Source organism: Oncorhynchus tshawytscha, unplaced genomic scaffold (genome assembly GCF_018296145.1).
Source record: "Oncorhynchus tshawytscha isolate Ot180627B unplaced genomic scaffold, Otsh_v2.0 Un_contig_2903_pilon_pilon, whole genome shotgun sequence".
In the NCBI taxonomy this organism is placed as follows: Eukaryota; Metazoa; Chordata; class Actinopteri; order Salmoniformes; family Salmonidae; genus Oncorhynchus; species Oncorhynchus tshawytscha.
In genome coordinates this window covers 461701-481170 of record NW_024609804.1, presented here as the reverse complement: position 1 = coordinate 481170, position 19470 = coordinate 461701, and the positions used below count along the sequence as shown (strand labels likewise).

General features: G+C 40.3%; 2 protein-coding genes across 4 annotated transcripts in view; one reads left to right on the top strand and one right to left on the bottom strand.

Moving 5' to 3' along the window:
- The window catches only part of LOC112239018 (zinc finger protein OZF-like), a 139173-nt gene that overhangs the window by 40881 nt on the left and 78822 nt on the right, over positions 1 to 19470 (top strand). The window lies entirely within an intron of this gene.
- Positions 2793 to 17520, bottom strand: LOC121845944 (zinc finger protein 501-like). The gene is made up of 5 exons (XM_042318364.1): positions 17465 to 17520; positions 15331 to 15380; positions 14278 to 14475; positions 4716 to 4958; positions 2793 to 4433 (listed from the first exon to the last, which is right to left on the bottom strand). Coding segments are annotated over exons 2-5 (1437 nt in total). The 5' UTR covers positions 15332 to 15380; positions 17465 to 17520; the 3' UTR covers positions 2793 to 3438.

Genomic DNA, 19470 nt, shown 5'->3' with positions numbered 1-19470 from the left:
TGGCAACTAGGTTTGGCCTCCAGTCAATTTGTTGTTGGGCTTGTAGCTAGTCTGCGGGCCAGAACATAATTGACCTATTAACAAATAGCCTATAGCTTCCCAATTCATAGTCCTACACAGTGTAGGCTACACTACACATTTAACACGTGGTTAGTGGGCTAATCAATTGAATGACCATAACATAATGTTGATCTGATTACAGTGGTAAAATCACCAATGTCTAAATTAATAGGCCTAGCATGTACATACTTTTATTTTTTCCTTGCAAGTCTTCTGCTGAAGTCGGTAGTCGAAGTTTAAGCCCCTTCATTGGTCAACAGCACTCAACATTAATGACAGATTTGAGTTATCTATTTTGAGGAAGTGGCGATAGACCCTTTTTCAGTACTCGACACACTGACGTCACTCACAGAGGTGTGTGACTCTTGGCAGCAGTAGTGTAGATATACGTTTTTATTACTTCCAAACAAATAACTTTGGGTTTATATACCCTTACAATGTTGTTTTTATTCTTTCTTGAACAGTCGCTAAGATTACAGAATGCTCATTGATATAGGCTATAGCGAAAAACATTTTACTGATTAAAGTGTTTAAGTATAATGCAGTTGATTTGTGATGACAAACATTTTATGAAGCAGGACATTCATACAAACCTTAAAATCCAATTATAATTTGTGAACAGAGAAAGGGTTCTATGGCGTCTCAAAATGGACAAACAGTGCTACTGCCACTTTTTCTCATTTTTCAAGCGAAGGTCTTTTAAGGGAGTATGCGAGCACACATTAGGTTCGTCTAGCCTTCTTAAGTGATGACAAAAGCACTTTTATAAAATAAATGAATTTAGCGCATGCTTAGAGCAAATGCATATCTAATGGAACTCTAATTAAAGGGATAGTTCAATCAAATTACAAATGTCCACCTTGGTTTCCTCAAACAATCCAAATAATGTGCACTTCAGCAGTGAAGTTCTGAAGATGGAGGATTTTCAGTACAGCAGTGTTCCCCAATCCTGGTCCCAAAGGGGTGTACACGTGTGTTTTTGCCCTAGCACTATCATACCTTATTCAATTCAAAGGCTTGAGTTGTTTAGTTGAATCCAGTGTGTGAGTGTTAGGGCAAAAACAAACAAGCTCACCTCTATGGATCCCCAGGACCAGGATGGGAAAACAATGTAGTACATACCAAAAGGTGTGATGCAAATTATATGCAATTATTATTTAGCTAATTTACATATAATTTGCATAAGCATCCCACTTTTTTCTCTGTACTGAAAGTGCTCTAACTTGATTGCGAACATGCAACCTTTGGCATTGTATTAACAGTGGACTAATGAACAAAATACAGAGAAATTTTTTTTTGTAAAAACTTTCCTTTCATAGAGCCTACCACTCCATTAACAGTCTGACCCTCTATATAGTCTTTGGTATAGATTGAGCTCTAACAATGGGTCGTGGAAAAGGTCTGTTGAAATGAATACTGTAGTGGTGTGAGAAAGGTAACACAAGCTTCCTCTCTGGTTCCATTCCCCCAATAGTAACTGGGTCATTATTGGATCCTGGTTGTAATGCTGTCCCTGGACTTTGGCACCATAAAAAGACTAATAATGCATTACAATACAATGCTGACATATGGGATGGTTTTAAGAAGATCATACCATGGATTGTTTAGATCATTTATTTGGTATTTTAGGACATTAGGTATAAAAAAAAATATATATTTAAAAATGATTTGATAAAATACAGAATTTGGCCTTTACTACTATATCCCATCAAAACACATTGAATGAAACATTCATTAAATGACTAATGGTGAAAACTGATCAACACGTCATCAATATCTGATACATTTAGTATTTTTATTAGGATCCCCAGCGGCTACTCTTCCTGGGGTCAAACAGGAAACACAAAAAATGCATAGTATACATACAAGCTCTACATTTATCATTGAACAAAGGTTATTTAGTAATGTAAAATAATCCACCCAAACTAATCATCACACCATTCTTTTCTGATATACACAGAGTACAAAACATCAGAAACACCTTCCTAATATGGAGTTTCACCCACCTTTGTCCTCAGAACATCCTCAAATCGTCATGGCATAGACTGTCAAAGGTGTTGTGTGCATTTCACAGGGAACCTGGCCCATGTTGACTCCAATGCTTCACACAATTGTGTCAAGTTGGCTGGGAGTGGATCTACTCTGAATAGCTTGTTTCATCTTCTCCCACAGATGCACAATTACAGTGAATTCAGTGAGCTGTTCTTGGAACCATTCCTGGACAAGCCTTGTGGCATAATACTGCTGAAAAAAAAAACTTGCAGATGGATAAACTGCTGCCATGAAGGGAGGGACCTGATTGGCAATGATGTTTAGATATCCTCTGGCATTCAAACATTGCTCAACTTTTATCAAGTCCCCCCCAATGTGTGTCCTGAAAACACACCCCAACCATCACACCACCAGCCTGCAATGCTGACACACGGCATGGATGCAGGCAGTGTAAAGTATTTAAGTAAAAATTATTTAAATAACTACTTTAGTAGTATCTGTACTGGACTACTTATATTTGACAACTTATTTCACTACATTCCTAATGAAAATAATGCACTTTTTACTCCTTGACACCCAAACGTACTTGTTACATTTTTTTATGATTAGCAGGACAGAAAATGGTCCAATTCACACACTTATAAGATAACATCCCTGGTCCTCCCCACTGCCTCTGATCTGGCGGACTCACTAAACACAAATGCTTCATTTGTAAATGATGTCAGAGTGTTGGAGTCTGCTCCTGGCTATCTGTAATATTAAAAAAACAAGACAGTTGTGCCTTCTGGTTTGCTTAATTTAAGGAATTTGAAATTATTCACACTTTTACTTTTGATTCTTAAGTATATTTACAATCAAATACTTCTAGACTTTTACTCCAGTAGTATTTTACTGGGTGACTTTCACTTTTAATTGAGTCATTTTCTATTTAGGTACTTTTTCCACCACTGGATGTATGTCCTCGTGGTTTCCTCCATACCCCAGTCCTCCCATCAGCATGAAACAGCAGGAACAGGGATTCATCAGACCAGGCAACAGTTTTACAATTTTCAGTGTCCAGTGTTTTCATTCCTTAGCCCACCTGGGTTCAACTGGTCAGTCTGTCATGGAAAGAGCAGGTGTCCTTTTACAATAGAGCGCTCTACGCTTCATTTGCCAATTATTTAATGACGTGACAATTAAGTGGAGTGTCTAATCTTAGCTGGTCTGAGAGAACTGATGAGGCTTCTCTCCTTCATGTATACATTGGTGTCTTTTTAAATGGCCCAATCTGTAGAATCTCTTCTCACAGTCAGTGCAGTGATAAGGCTTCAGTCAAGTGTGTATCCGGTGGTGTGTCTTTACATTGCCCAATCGGGAGAAACTCTTGCCACATTAAGAGCAGGATTAAGGTTTCTCTCCTGTATGTATACGTTCATGTCTTTTTAAGTTGTCCAGTTTAGAGAAACTCTTTCCACAGTCAGAGCAGGAGTAAGGCTTCACTCCTGTATGTACACGTTCATGTCTTTTTAAGTTGTCCAGTTGAGAGAAACTCTTTCCACAGTCAGAGCAGGAGTAAGGCTTCACTCCTGTATGTATACGTTCATGTGTTTTTAAGTGGCCCAGTTGAGAGAAACTCTTTCCACAGTCAGAGCAGGAATAAGGCTTCACTCCTGTATGTATACGTTCATGTGTTTTTAAGTCCCCCAGTTGAGAGAAGCTCTTTCCACAGTCAGAGCAGGAGTAAGGCTTCTCTCCTGTGTGTGTTCTCTGGTGAACTTTTTGCTCAGTTGATGTTTTGAAGCATTTTTCACAGTCAGAGCAGGAGTAAGGCTTCTCTCCTGTATGTATACGTTCATGTGTTTTTAAGTCGCCCAGTTGAGAGAAACTCTTTCCACAGTCAGAGCAGGAGTAAGGCTTTTCTCCTGTGTGATTTCTTTGGTGAACTTTTAGAGCAGTTGATCTTTTGAAGCATTTTTCACAGTCAGAGCAGGAGTAAGGCTTCTCTCCTGTATGTATACGTTCATGTGTTTTTAAGTCGCCCAGTTGAGAGAAACTCGCCCCACAGTCAGAGCAGGAGTAAGGCTTCTCTCCTGTGTGTATACGTTCATGTCTTTTTAAGGTGCCCAGTTGAGAGAATCTCGCCCCACAGTCAGAGCAGGAATAAGGCTTCTCTCCTCTGTGCACTCTCTGATGAACTGTCAGAGCCTTTGAGGTTGTGAAATTCTTCCCACAGTCAGTACAGGAAAACAGATTCTCTCCTGTGTGTATTTTTACATGTAATTTTAGCTTTGATAGAATTGAAAAATTCTCCTCACAATGTGGGCAGTGGTGAGACCTCTTAGCTCTGTGAGCTTCCTGCTGTTGTTCTCTGGATGTCGAGAATGTCTCAACATTGTCTCCTGTGTGAACAACATCAGAAGAACCAGTCAGTTGTGTGATATACACTACAGGTCAAAAGTTTTAGAACACCTACTCATTCAATGGTTTTTCTTTATTTTTACTATTTTCTACATTGTATATAGTAAAGACATCAAAACTATGAAATAATACATATGGAATCATATGTAGTAACCAATAAAGTGTTAAACAAATCAAAATACATTATACATTTTATTTGAGATTCTTCAAATAGCCACCCTTTGCCTTGATGACAGCATTGCGCAGTCTTGGCATTCTCTTACCATGAGAAAGATATTTCTCAATCTTATCTTCTTCATCTTTAATGTTGACATTCAGCTCCAGTGTTTGACTGCAGTCTTCCAGTTTCACTGATGCCATCTCTGGATCCTGCAGAGCAAACTGGGCTCCACTCTCACAATCAGGACCCAGTGACTGTAGGTTTGGACTCAGTGTGGAAGGAGAGAGGCAGGCTGGGTTTGTCCTCACTATTGATGTTACCGGCCTCAGACTTAATTCCAGTTGTCCTGTAGTAACATTGAGAAACAGACACAGAAAGTTGTCTTGACAGTTCTGGCACTTTCTTTATTCTCAATAAAATATATAATATTTCTTCTTGTTAAATGATCTATTTCAGTGCTTGACTTGGACTGAAATAGGTGTCGGTACTCATTTTTAGGAGCAGGAGCTCCAAAATACTGTTAACATTCTGTCCAAGTTAAGCACTGATCTAATTTCAATTTCAATAGATCAGGTAGATAAGCATTTAAAACAAAACATGAATTCATTACATTTAGACAAAGTACCTGTTTTAATTAGTCTACACAACGTAAGTGCACTTAACCTATAATAGATTTTCCCGAATTCGCATAATTGACTAAAAACCATTTAGTACAAGGTTGCAGTGTTTTAAGCAGCACTATGTACTATTTTCCTGAATAACCTTGTCTTCACTGTATTATTCCAATCAAAAACCAATTGTTGTAGTATTTCCGTTCACATCAAAGTAACATTTATAGATAAAGATAGAAGCAACTGAAGGTGTCTGAATATTAGTACACATGTAGAAAACTGATGATCATTATATTAAGCTTCAAAACTGTAGTGTGACCATGAAATGGTCTCTCTGCACCAGCACTGAAGTCTGTTGGAGCAGACAGAGTGGACAGCTCCATTTTACCAGCTCGTGAATTTTACACAAAACCAATAACATGCTAAACAAACTCAGATATCTCAAATAAATAGATTCTTGAGGAAATTTTGTATATCCATTCAGACAAACCCAAAGTATCTAACCGTAGCTATGTGACTTGTAAAATTGTTTATCACGTTCTTCACTCAGTTTGACACAACATAACACATCAAACCTTTACCAAACGTGATAATACCTAAACAGGTTTGTTACCTAGCGTGGTATGACATGTTGTTTTGATATTAGAACGTTTAAACGTGCTGTTACAGACCTGTTGTAATAAATAGAAACGGACACAAAAGTTTATCTTCTTGACATCACAGTTCTGGTTCTTTCTTTATTCTGAAGAATGTTGTGTACCCAGAACTTCCTGTTCCCCCACTACCACAGTGCAGCCACAGGTAGAACAATGAGACAGATATTTCACTGGATGTAGGAATGTGAAGCATCCGCTTAGCGTTTCCACTCACTATCAAATAGGGTAGTGAGAGGAAGCCCACTGGCCGGCAGTGGGAGAAGATGGAACTAGATGGATTTTGGCCGACATTCTGCAAATGTTCTAATCGATGAAACATCTGATCTTAGTACAGTTTTCTGTTCCCAAAACTAAAATCAGTTGTGAACAGAGTGGACCAAGTTTTGTAGACTTCACCCTTTGCAAAAGTTTTTTTTTAAAGACGTTGAGAAGGAACGCAAAGTCGAATTGAGTTATTGCACACAAGTGCTTCATAGAGGAGGCGTTCCCTAACAGAAATATGCAGCTGTGCGCTAGAGCGCGCCAATAGGATCTCACTAGCTCGTGCTTGGCTCTGCCCACTATGACTTATCTCTTCCCATTGGAAACGACCGGCTGTTGTCTATCTTGGTTTGGTGGATACATGGAATGGCCCTACCCTGTTATATGAGAAGGGAAGTGCTTAATTTCAGTTGGATCCTCCAGCACCTGTCACTTTTTTTGTCTTTCGTTCTGGAACCCATTTGCCAGAATCAGGTAGCCTACCTCTTGTGGCATGAACAATAATTTCCACTGTTAGCAAAGTAAACATCCTAATTAAAGGAATCCGAGTAAATGGTTTCCATGTTCAAAGGGTGACATGTCTGGTGAGTATGCAGGCCATGGAAGAACTGGGACATTTTCAATTGTGTACAGATCCTTGCGACATGGGGCAGTGTATTGTCATGCTGAAACATGAGGTGATGGCGGAGGATGAATGGCAGGACAATGGGCCTCGGGATCTTATCATGGTTTCTCTGTGCATTAAAATTGCCATTGTTAAATTCAATTGTGTTCATTGTCTGTAGCTTATGCCTGCCCATACCATAACCCCGATATCACCACAGGGCACACTGTTCACAACATTGTCATCAGCAAACCACACGCCCACACAACGCCATATATGGTGGTCTGCCGATGTGAGGCTGGTTGGGCATACTGCCAAATTCTCTAAAACAACATTGAAGCGGCTTATGGTAGAGAAATTAATATTACGTTCTCTGGCAACAGTAGTCCTTTCGGGCTTGGAGGCCCAAAAATGTCTCAGCTGCAGATATGAGGTCCAGATTCTTGGACTTTTTGTGCAGTACAATTAATAACTGTGGCTATAAATACTAAAAACATCCACCTTCACAGTAAGTGTATCCAGATCACTTGATTGACGTACAACATTTGCAACTAGTTGCGGTGCATCCACCTCCATATCTGCATCAGAACTGTGGTCTTTTGCCCCGATAACTCTCTTCACCACCTCCACATCTATTCCACCTCCACATAAGAGATTTGCTGTACAGCCCTGATCCTTGACACCTCAATCACTTTCACCCTAACAGGGCACTCTGGGAATTCGAGAATATGACCCCCATCACAGTTTCAAAATCTTACATTCACATACTTTCAATAACATATTCCTAGCCTGATACCACAACACAGGGTATTTAGCTTGTAGCTACTGATGGATTCTGGGTACTAACTCCTGACCTTGGGATAGGGTTAATTATCAGGTATCCTATTGAAATATTGAGAGCTTAGGTTTAGAGGGTCTACACCAGAAGTAAATGGTTATCTGTAGGGGAAGGTATATGGTGTGTGCAATTAAGATTGGAATGTGCTGAGTGCAGGGAAAGCAATCACATGTCAGGTATTGATAAGGGGAGAGAGCCATGGATTAGTGATGAAGGGGATTGAGGTCAGGTCACTTTTTTTCATTTTTTTTCAGCAGGTATAGGCTAGTTGAGAACAAGTTCTCATTTACAACTGCGACCTGGCCAAGATAAAGCAAAGCAGTGTGACACAGACAACAACACAGAGTTACACATGAAATAAACAAACAAGCCAATTACACAATAAGTCAATGACACAGTAGAAAAAAAGAAAGTCTATATACAGTGTGTGCAAAAGGCATGAGAAGGTTGGCAATAAATAGGCCATAGTAGTGAATAATTACAATTTAGCAGATTAACACTGGAGTGATAAATGAGCAGATGATGCAAGTAGAGATACTGGTGTGCAAAAGAGCAGAAAAGTAAATAAAATAAAAACAGTATGGGGATGAGGTAGGTAGATTGGGTGGGCTATTTACAGATGGACTATGTACAGCTGCAGCGATCGGTTAGCTGCTCAGATAGCTGATGTTTAAAGTTGGTGAGGGAAATATAAAAGTCTCCAACTTCAGCGATTTTTGCAATTCGTTCCAATCACTGGCAGCAGAGAACTGGAAGGAAAGGCGGCCAAAGGAGGTGTTGGCTTTGGGGATGACCAGTGAGATATACCTGCTGGAACGTGTGCTATGGGTGGGTGTTGTTATCGTGACCAGTGAGCTGAGATAAGGCGGAGCTTTACCTAGCATAGACTTATAGATGACCTGGAGCCAGTGGGTCTGGCGACGAATATGTAGCAAGGGCCAGCCGACTAGAGCATACAGGTCGCAGTGGTGGGTGGTATGTGGTGATTTGGTAACAAAACGGATGGCACTGTGATAGACTGCATCCAGTTTGCTGAGTAGAGTATTGGAAGCTATTTTGTAGATGACGTCGCCAAAGTCGAGGATCGGTAGGATAGTCAGTTTTACTAGGGTAAGTTTGGCGGCGTGAGTAAAGGAGGCTTTGTTGCGAAATAGAAAGCCGATTCTAGATTTGATTTTGGATTGGAGATGTTTAATATGAGTCTGGAAGGAGAGTTTACGGTCTAGCCAGACACCTAGGTATTTATAGTTGTCCACATATTCTAGGTCAGAAGTGTGGCTAAAAGGGCAGCGAACGGTTGAAGAGCATGAATTTAGTTTTACTAGTGTTTAAGAGCAGTTGGAGGCCACGGAAGGAGTGTTATATGGCATTGAAGCTCGTTTGGAGGCTAGTTAGCACAGTGTCCAAGGAAGGGCCAGAAGTATACAGAATGGTGTCGTCTGCGTAGAGGTGGATCAGGAAATCACCAGCAGCAAGAGCGACATCATTGATATATACAGAGAAAAGAGTCGGCCCGAGAATTGAACCCTGTGGTACCCCCATAGAGAATGCCAGAAGTCCGGACAACAGGCCCTCCGATTTGACACACTGGACTATATCTGAGGAGTAGATGGTGAACCAGGCGAGGCAGTCATTAGAGAAACCAAGGCTATTGAGTCTGCCGATAAGAATACGTTAAGTGAGAAAGACACGCTGTATCACTTTGTATCTTAACTGCTTAAGGCAGAAAACTGTTTGTTCAGATGTGTAGGAGGAGACTCAGCCTAGGAGAAAGGGTTAAATATCAGTGCTTGTGTGAGCAATGTCTTTCTCTAATGCAGCTACATCCTCTGAGAAGAATAAACTTGGTTTGAGCTTTCATAGTGTCCGTTGAGTTTTTACTCTGAGAATTAGAACCTAACACTAAGTAACAAAATGGTCCATACATATATAGCGTTATCGTAGTATATATATGTATATATATATATATATATATATCCCATGATACCTTAATAAACCAAGAAAGTATCAAAGATCAGAAATGAACAGCCTGTGGAGAAAAAGTGATACCACTGAATAATGTGCTACGTTACCCAGAGGCCCTTTGCACATGATGTTAGGCTTGCATGTGAGTGACCATCATTTTAGACAAGGATATGATCGAAAATCCTCCATTATTCTTAAATGGAAAAAGTTTGGAACCACCAATAATCTTTCTAGAGCTGGCCGTCCAGCCAAACTGAGATCGGGGGAGAAGGGCCTTGGTCAGGGAGGTGACTGGGGGACTAATCAGGATCGAGTGGAAAGATGAAAGGAGCAAAATACAGAGAGACCCTTGATGAAAACCTGCTCCAGGGTGCTCAGGAGCTCTGACTGTGGCAAAGGTTCACCTTCCAACAGGACAACAACCCTAAATACACAGCCAAAACAACATAGGAGTGGCTTCAGGACAAGTGTCAATGTCCTTGAGTGGCCCAGCCTGAGCCCGGACTTGAACATCTCTGGAGAAACCAGAAAATAGCTGTGTGCCGACACTCCCCATCTAACCTGACAGAGCTTGAGAGGATCTGCAGAGAATATTGTGAGAAACTCCCCAAATACAGGTGTGCCAAGCTTGTAGCGTCATACACAAGAAGACTCGAGTCTGTAATCTCTGCCAAAAGGTGCTTCAACAAAGTACTGAGTAAAGGGTCTGAATACTTATGTAAATGTTTTTGTTTTGTTTTGTCAAATTTCTAAAAACCTGTGTTTGCTTTGTCATTATGGGGTACTGTGTAGATTGACGAGGGAAAAAAACATTTAATCTATTTTATAATAAGGCTGTAACGTAACAAAATATGGAAAAAGTCAAGGGGTCTGAATAAATTTGCAATGTACTGTATGCGGAATCCTTTCAGCAAGCTTCCCCACCTCTCTAAGGAGTGTTTTACTCTCATTCTGAAGCCTGATAAATCCCCAACAAAATGTGAAAGTTAGACCGATTTCCCTTCTGAACTCCGACTCAAGAATTAGTGCTAAAGCCTTAGCCAGGAGATTGCGTATTAAATATGGGAGCACTCTATCCAAAGACCAAAATGGCTTCGAGAAAAACCATCAAGGTTTTCACAATGTGAGGAGAGTACTAAACATAGTGCACATGTGAAGGGTCCCCTGACCCTCCTACTGCCATACTCTCACTTGATGCAGAGAAGTAATTTGATAGAATTGAGTGGTCTTAGTTATTTCAAGTGCTTAAGAGATTTGGGTTTGGGAACTACTTCTGTAAATGGATTAAGATATGATATACCGACCCCACTGCAGAAGTTGCCACTAACAACTTTATTTCCTAACCTTTTAAGCTTTTTCAGGGCACGAGACAAGGATGCCCAGACAGTCCAGTACTCTTTATTTTAGCTATGGAACCCTTTGCCATTGCAGTAAGGGCCCAACCGTCAATAAGTGGAATTAAAACAGATTTTGAACATTGAGTGGCCCTGTATGCTGATGATACCCTCTTATTCCTAACAAATCTAAAGAACTCTTCCTTCTCCATTTTTTTTATTTAACCAGGAAAAGCCTATTGAGACCCAGAGTCTCTTTTTCAAGGGAGACCTGGCCAAGAAGACAGCAACAATCAATACATTACATCATTAAAAACATACAACAACATGATCCAACCAAAAAAAAGCATTTACACTCCTCCATAAGAGTCTCCCATCAATATTTTAAATTAATTCAGTGGCACTAGGCTGCATGCATATACAACAAGTCACCATATCCAACTGCAGAGAGAAAATGTAAGCTTTGTCACAAGATTATCCACAAAAACTTTAAAAGGACAACTTGTCATCTAACCAAATACCTAGGTATTTGTAAGATGACACTTTTCAATGGATAAGCCACCAGATGTGACAATGCTAACCTTCTCTGGCAGAGTTCTAGCTCTGGGAAAGGTCATGAATTTAGTTTTTTGTACATTCAAGACCATAACTGCTGTGCTTTGGCAAAGTGGGTGGGGTTATATCCTTCCTGTTTGGCCCTGTCCGGGGGTATCATCGGATGGGGCCACAGTGTCTCCTGACCCCTCACTCACCCATTGATCATCCAGGCTATTTAATCCAGGATGGCATTGAGTAAAGAGCAGGCACAGTAACAGATACATAATGCTGGATTTTAGAGGTATTTCAGCACAGGTGTGCAACAACCAGTAGTCTGTTGTGCAGAACGTAGATGTTCCTACGGCCCAAGGTGCATCAGGTTTTCCAATCTGATAACCGCTTTTCTGCTCCTAACCTTCAGTGTGACCAGCGCTGGCGTAGCAGGCCTTGCGCGCAGACAGACGCTCCTAACCTTCAGTGTGCCCCAGCGCTGGCGTAGCAGGCCTTGCGCGCAGACAGACGCTCCTAACCTTCAGTGTGCACCAGCGCTGGCGTAGCAGGCCTTGCGCGCAGACAGACGCTCCTAACCTTCAGTGTGCACCAGCGCTGGCGTAGCAGGCCTTGCGCAGACAGACGCTCCTAACCTTCAGTGCGCACCAGCGCTGGCGTAGCAGGCCTTGCACGCAGACAGATGCTCCTAACCTTCAGTGTGCACCAGCGCTGGCGTAGCAGGCCTTGCACGCAGACAGACGTGTGCTCCTAACCTTCAGTGTGCACCAGCGCTGGCGTAGCAGGCCTTGCACGCAGACAGACGCTCCTAACCTTCAGTGTGCACCAGCGCTGGCGTAGCAGGCCTTGCACGCAGACAGACGCTCCTAACCTTCAGTGTGCACCAGCGCTGGCGTAGCAGGCCTTGCACGCAGACAGACGCTCCTAACCTTCAGTGTGCACCAGCGCTGGCGTAGCAGGCCTTGCACGCAGACAGACGCTCCTAACCTTCAGTGTGCACCAGCGCTAGCGTAGCAGGCCTTGCGCGCAGACAGACGCTCCTAACCTTCAGTGTGCACCAGCACTGGCGTAGCAGGCCTTGCACGCAGACAGACGCTCCTAACCTTCAGTGTGCACCAGCGCTGGCGTAGCAGGCCTTGCGCGCAGACAGACGCTGGCAAGTTCCAACTCCAGAAAGGTGTTGAAAACAAAAATAAAGGCCTCTCAATCCGAAATCTTTGTACAAGTATCTTTCGTAAAATAGAGACTGAGATCTAAAAAATAATATTTGTTATATACAGCATCCACCTTCACATCAAAAGTAGTTGCTTCTGTAAACAGGATAAGGGTCATTAAAACATAACTCTTAAAACTCTGATTTCAAGGACCACATACAAACGGACAGACTGATTGGCTACCATCTTGGATTTGTAAATGTAATTAATAACTTACTTAATAAAGTTAAAAAATAAAACCAAATCTTCCATCCTTTTCCTCAACAAGCAAGATACTGAATCCAGTTGTACAGCATCTATTTTTGAATACAGAACATGGTTTCACGTATCTAGGTATTAAAATCACACCAGAAATGAGCTCCTTGAGCTCAACATATTATGAACCAATGGTACCGAGTATAACATAATCCATCAACAGATGAACATTACTGCTTGTATCTACTATTGGTAGAATAAATATCATTAAGATTAATATTCTGCCCAAATTCCTTCATCTATTTCAATCTACACCAACTTTAGATCTGAAAGATACCTGAAGCAACAGAAAACAAAGGCTTAGACTTCCTCTTCTTTATCTGGCCTATGACAGAGGGGGGTTGCAACATACAGTGGTATTACTGGGCTGCACAAATTAGGGCTGCAATGTTTTGGTTCTCCAAGAAACCATACCTACTCTGGCTGCAGACTGAAATGCTATTCACAACAGGCTCAACTTTGGATGGTTAGAGCCTTGGGTCCAGTAACCGAAAGGCTGCTAGATCGAATCCCCGAGCTGAGAAGGTAAAACATGTCGTTCTGCCCCTGAACAAGGCAGTTAACCCACTGTTACTACGCCATCATTGAAAATAAGAATTAGTTCTGACTTGCCTAATTAAATAAAGGTTAAATAAAATAAAAACAACTCTGCTCCCTTTAAGAAACTAAAGAAGAATACTACTAATCCCTTTGTTAAAAACACCAACTATATGCCACAAAGTACAGCAAAAGCTGGATGAATCCCCTGTATTATCCAGTTTTACACCCATTTGGTGTGATGACAATTTCACACCTGGTAGGAATTGTAAAATTCCTCCACTCACTATCACAAGGGTTAGTAACGACACAGACTCATTTCATATCATCCTCCACTCACTATCACAAGGGTTAGTAACTACACAGACTCATTTCATATCATCCTCCACTCACTATCACAAGGGTTAGTAACTACACTCATTTCACATCATTTCATATCATCCTCACTATCACAAGGGTCCACTCATTTCTATCACAAGGGTTAGTAACTACACAGACTAATTTCATATCATCCTCCACTCACTATCACAAGGGTTAGAAACTACACAGACTCATTTCATATCATTCTCCACTCACTATCACAGGGGTTAGAAACTACACACTCATTTCGTAGAACCCTAAAACACTGGCAGTTTGTCTACTCCACTTCTTTAGTCTACTCTCTGATCACTCCAGACAGCCCAGTGAATAAAACAAATGCTGGCAATACTGGTGTCAAACCATGCAAGTCTCAGTAGCATGAAATAACATTAACCTTTCAATTGAAACAGTTCTACTGCAACTTTTCATGCACAGTGGGAAGTTGGAATGAACACAGACTTAATTAGAAAAAACTTGTGCTTACTAAGAGAAACCGATTTCTCCTCTTCTTCATCTTTAATGTTGACATTCAGTTCCAGTTTTTGACTGCAGTCTTCCAGCTTCACTGATGTCATCTCTGGATCCTGCAGAGCAAACTGGGCTCCACTGTCACAATCAGGACCCAGTGACTGTAGGTTTGGACTCAGTGTGGAAGGAGAGAAGCAGGCTGGGTTTGTCCTCACTATTGATGTTAAAAAAGAGAGAAAAGGACACAAAAGTTATTGTCTTGACAGTTCTGTCACGTTCATATTCTCTAAAAAATATTTTTTAAATTGCCAATTATGTAATTAGAATAGATCAGGTAGCTAAGCATTGACAACAAAACATTAATTCATTCACATTAGACAAAGTACATACTTTAAATTAAACAACACAAGTGCACGTAACCATAACATGCCATTTATAAAAAAGAAAACGTCTCCTTTAAGCAGTACTTCAAAGTATTATTACTTAGTTACTTTACACCACTGCCAATTGTATTTCCCGTTCACACCATAGTAACAATTATAGATAAAGATTGAAACAACTGAATGTGTCTGAATATTAGTACACATGTAGAAACTGATAATCATTACATTCAGCTTCAAAATAGTGCGACCGTGAAATTGTCTCTCACTCATGCACCTGCACTGCTACCCCATTCATAGATGCTAACTGCTTTAGTACACCTGCACTGCTATCCCATTCATAGATGCTGACTGCTTTAGTACACCTGCACTGCTATCCCATTCATAGATGCTGACTGCTTTAGTACACCTGCACTGCTACCCCATTCAAGATGCTAACTGCTTTAGTACACCTGCACTGCTACCCCATTCAGAGATGCTAACTGCTTTAGTACACCTGCACTGCTACCCCATCCTCTTCACTTCCAGATTCTACAGTGATGCTGTCTGGAAAGCTGCTAGGAAGAACGCCTTCCTTCAGAGCCATGGTTATGCGTTTCACCGAGCATCTCAGCCCGGAGGAAATAGAAAGAAGGAACAAGTTGTGGCCAACGATCAAGACAGAACGAAGTGAGGGGAAGGCTGCTTACTTCGTCGGAGGGCGAGGCTTCGTCAACGGTTCAGAAATCCATATTCCTCCCTAAAATCTCACCAGAAGGAACAGGTTGATGGTTTCAGCCATGGTATTCTCATTTTCCTTATGTTGTTTACCGAACAAGCATCAGGTGACTATTTTTTTTCTCGGAATACTCAGGTACTTCAATTTATTCGTTTGTTCTTGTATGACCAGAAGACCTATTTTGTTTACAAACTTACAAAGAAGATTGAAAGCTGCATTTATTTATTATGTATACAGTAACTAAGATACTGTTTTAAAGGGCATACAGGTCTGCTCTGACTACACGGTTATTGTTCTATTTAGTTATTAATACTCATTTACAAAAAAATGTCTTAGGAACGTGTAAAGCGTTTTTTATACAATTATTTTATGATCAGTTTTCATATGCACTTAAAATAGTAGGTACCCTTTTATTTAAATTATTATTTTGCATTTTATTTCTCAGAATAGTTCCTGAATTACACTAAAGTGGGTTTTTAGTCTCTCTTACTACAAGAACCCTTGGTTTGGTCTTGAACATAATTTTCAGTTGAGTGGAATTTCAAAACCGGATGACGTCTGGCTCAAAGGTTATGGAATAAGCTATTTTCACTTTAAATTGACTTAAATGGTGCTGATCTCGGTTCCTTATCATTTACGTTCCCTGCTCCTACGTCTTTGACTCATCCTACTACAGTTTATACTTATATATCTTTGTTGTTTTGTCTTTGTCTATAGTTTATCTTAATGCTAGGGGGTTACAAAACAATGTGAATAATAAGGCCTTTGTTTTTATTAGCTAAACAATTTCCAACAGATTTTTGCTTTTTTTCAAGAGTCTCACTCAATTTCGGCTGATGCCAACTTCTGGAGGTCACAGTGGGGCAACGATATTTGGCTTTCCCATGGATCTGAACGCTCTGCTGGTGTCACTACAATGAAAAATACCTTTGGTGGTAATATTCTACACTCGGAATGTGACCCCTTTGGTCACTTTATTTGTCTTGTGATCAGTTACAATGACATTACACTCATTACTGTACACTTCTACGGGTACAACACCAAACATTAGAATGATGAGTTGCTTGAATCTATAGAGAAACATATACTTCATTGGTTATCTAAATTTCCCAATTCGTTATTATTGATAGGAGGGGACTTTAACATTACAATAGATAATTCAACTGATAGATGGCCCCCAGGTAGACCAACCAATCAGAATTTTCGTTTAATACTTTTTATGAAAAAGTTGGATCTTACTGATATATGGAGAGAGAGGTTTCCGGCCAAAGATCATTCACTTGGAGAAACAAAACAGGTTCCAGACAATCCAGACTAGATTTTTGGCTTATATCCAAATGTATTGATAGTGAGTGTGTTACTACAAATATTTGTACAACTCCCCTCACAGACCATAGGGCCATTTACATGGATATCAAAATATTTACCCCTGATACTAACCTGGGTAGAGCATCCTACTGGAAGCTAAATAGCTCATTATTAAATAATGATATAGTAAAATTTGAGGTTAAAGATCTGCTCTCACACTTTTGGGAAAGGGCTTGTGAAGAAAAATCTTATTGCAAGAACTGGGAGCTCTTTAAATTTGAGGTGTCCAAATACCTTAGAAAATAAGGTAGTAATCTTGCGAAGACCAGAAGAGCTGAGGAGGAAAAGGTGATCATTAACTTCCCTTTCTCGGAGGTCCCCAGACGGACTCTCAGGGGAGGAGAAGATGGAACTAATTGAGTTACAAAATAAACTGGATAATATATATTTAAATATATATATATATATATATATATATAAAATAAAAATACATATCATTAAATGCAGACAGATTGCGCACCGCCATTTTACCAGCACGTGGGACTTTTTATATTTTTACACAAAGCCAATAACATCTCAAATACATTGACTCTTTATTAAATTACATATGAATGATACACGTTCAAAAAGAAAAATCTAGCTACGTGACGTTTATCACGTTTTTCACTCACTCAGTTTGACACATAAATAACACACACAACCTTTACCAAACGTGGTAATACCTTGACGGATGTGTTACCTAGCATGTTATGACGTGGTCTTTCGACATTGGAAAGTTTAAACGTGCTATTACATACCTGTAATAATGGACCCAAAAGTTACCGTCTTCACAGCACAGTTCTAGCGCTTCCTTTATCTGAAGAATGGAGCGCGCTTCCCCGGAAATACTTCTCCCTCTGCTTTGGAGTTTAACGGCGGTTGGAATCGAATATGTAGCATTACCGCCCCCAACTGGACTATAAAATAAACCCATTACACTTTATGATACAAAATGGCCAACCTCAATGAAGCATACAGTATATCACTCAAATCAAATCAAATTGTATTTGTCACATGCGCCCAATACAACCGGTGTATTTAAGTATACCGTGAAAGGCATACTTAAAGACCTTTAACCAACAATGCAGTTCAAGAAATAAAGTTGAGAAAATATTTGCTAAATAAACTAAAGTATATATATTTTTTAAGTAACACAATAAGATTACATAACTTCTAATGACTACTGACTTTTGATATATATACACTACCGTTCAAAAGTTTGGGGTCACAAAGAAATGTCCTTGTTTTGAAACGAAAAGCGCATTTTTTTGTCCATTAAAATAACAAAAAAAATAAAGAAATACAGTGTAGACATTGTTAATATTGTAAATGACTATTGTAGCTGGAAATGACTGATTTTTAATGGAATATCTACATTATCAGCAACCATCACTCCTGTGTTCCAATGGAACATTGTGTTAGCTAATCCAAGTTTATCATTTTAAAAGGCTAATTGATCATTTTTCAATTATGTTAGCACAGCGGAAACTGTTGTCCAGATTAAAGAAGCAATAAAACTGGACTTCTTTAGACTAGTTGAGTATTTGGAGCATGAGCATTTGTGGATTCAATTACAGGCTCAAATGGTCAGAAACAAATGACTTTCTTCTGAAACTCGTCAGTCTATTCTTGTTCTGAGAAATGAAGGCTATTCCATGCGAGAAATTGCCAAGAAACGAGGGATCTCGTGCTACTCCCGTCACAGAACAGCGCAAACTGGCTCTAACCAGAATAGAAAGAGGAGTGGGAGGCCCCGGTGCACAAATGAGCAAGAGGACAAGTACATTAGAGGGTCTCAACATCAACAGTGAAGAGGCGACTCCGGGATGCTGGCCATCTAGGCAGAGTTCCTCTGTCCAGTCTCAACGTCAACAGTGAAAAGGCGACTCTGGGATGCTGGCCATCTAGGCAGAGTTCCTCTGTCCAGTGTCTGTGTTCTTTTGCCCATCTTTCATTTTTTTTGGCCAGTCTGAGATATGGCTTTTTTTTTCTTTGCAACTCTGTCTAGAAGGCCAGCATCCCGGAGTCGCCTATCATATCACCTATCATATATACAATACAGTAATTGGCTTGCGGCCATACCAGCTGTAATAAGCCTGGTCTCGGAAGCTAAGCAGGGTCGGGCCTGTTTAGTACTTGGATGGTACGCTGCCTGGGAATACCAGGTGCAGTAAGCTTTTTTGTCCAGCAGGGTGTACTCTTGTACTATTTAATCAGGGAGCAACCGTCTTTATGTATTACAGTTTCTCTCAATCGCAACAAGCGAAACAGAGTCAGCAAGACACACAACTTTTGCAAAACAGTAAATGCTTTTCGAAAAGGTAGTTGTCTTTTTAAAACATAAAAACATTCATTAAAAAAATATATTATACAGTCAAAATTACAAATACATGAATCAAAAGAAAATGAGTGCCTGTAAAAAGCTGGAAGAACAACTATCAAAAGGTGCAGAATTATGGGAAATTACTCTCCTTTTATGCATATTTCACCAAACAAATTCATACACAAAAAAATGAAATAATAAAATGAGCACATTGTGCATGATTCATTCATGGTGTAAGTAAGGACTTGGTGGAGTGTATATTCTTTAGGTTAGGTTCTACTTTATGTATTTCTCTTCCTGGTGCTGGTAAGGGCACAGATGACAGACAGGTAGGATTCCAGTTGAAGTGGTTTAATAACGCTGAAGATGTACAGGCACAGAACAGCACCGCACAGTGTACGTAGTATAGATGGGCTAAGGAACTTAGTGGTCTGGCAACTT

Coding starts and splice junctions, on each gene's coding strand:
- LOC121845944 (XM_042318364.1), bottom strand. Junction 4,959..14,277: donor GGAGAAATCGGTTTCTCTTA/GTAAGCACAAGT, acceptor ATGTTACTACAG/GACAACTGGAATTAAGTCTG. Junction 4,434..4,715: donor TGAGAAATATCTTTCTCATG/GTAAGAGAATGC, acceptor TTGTTCACACAG/GAGACAATGTTGAGACATTC.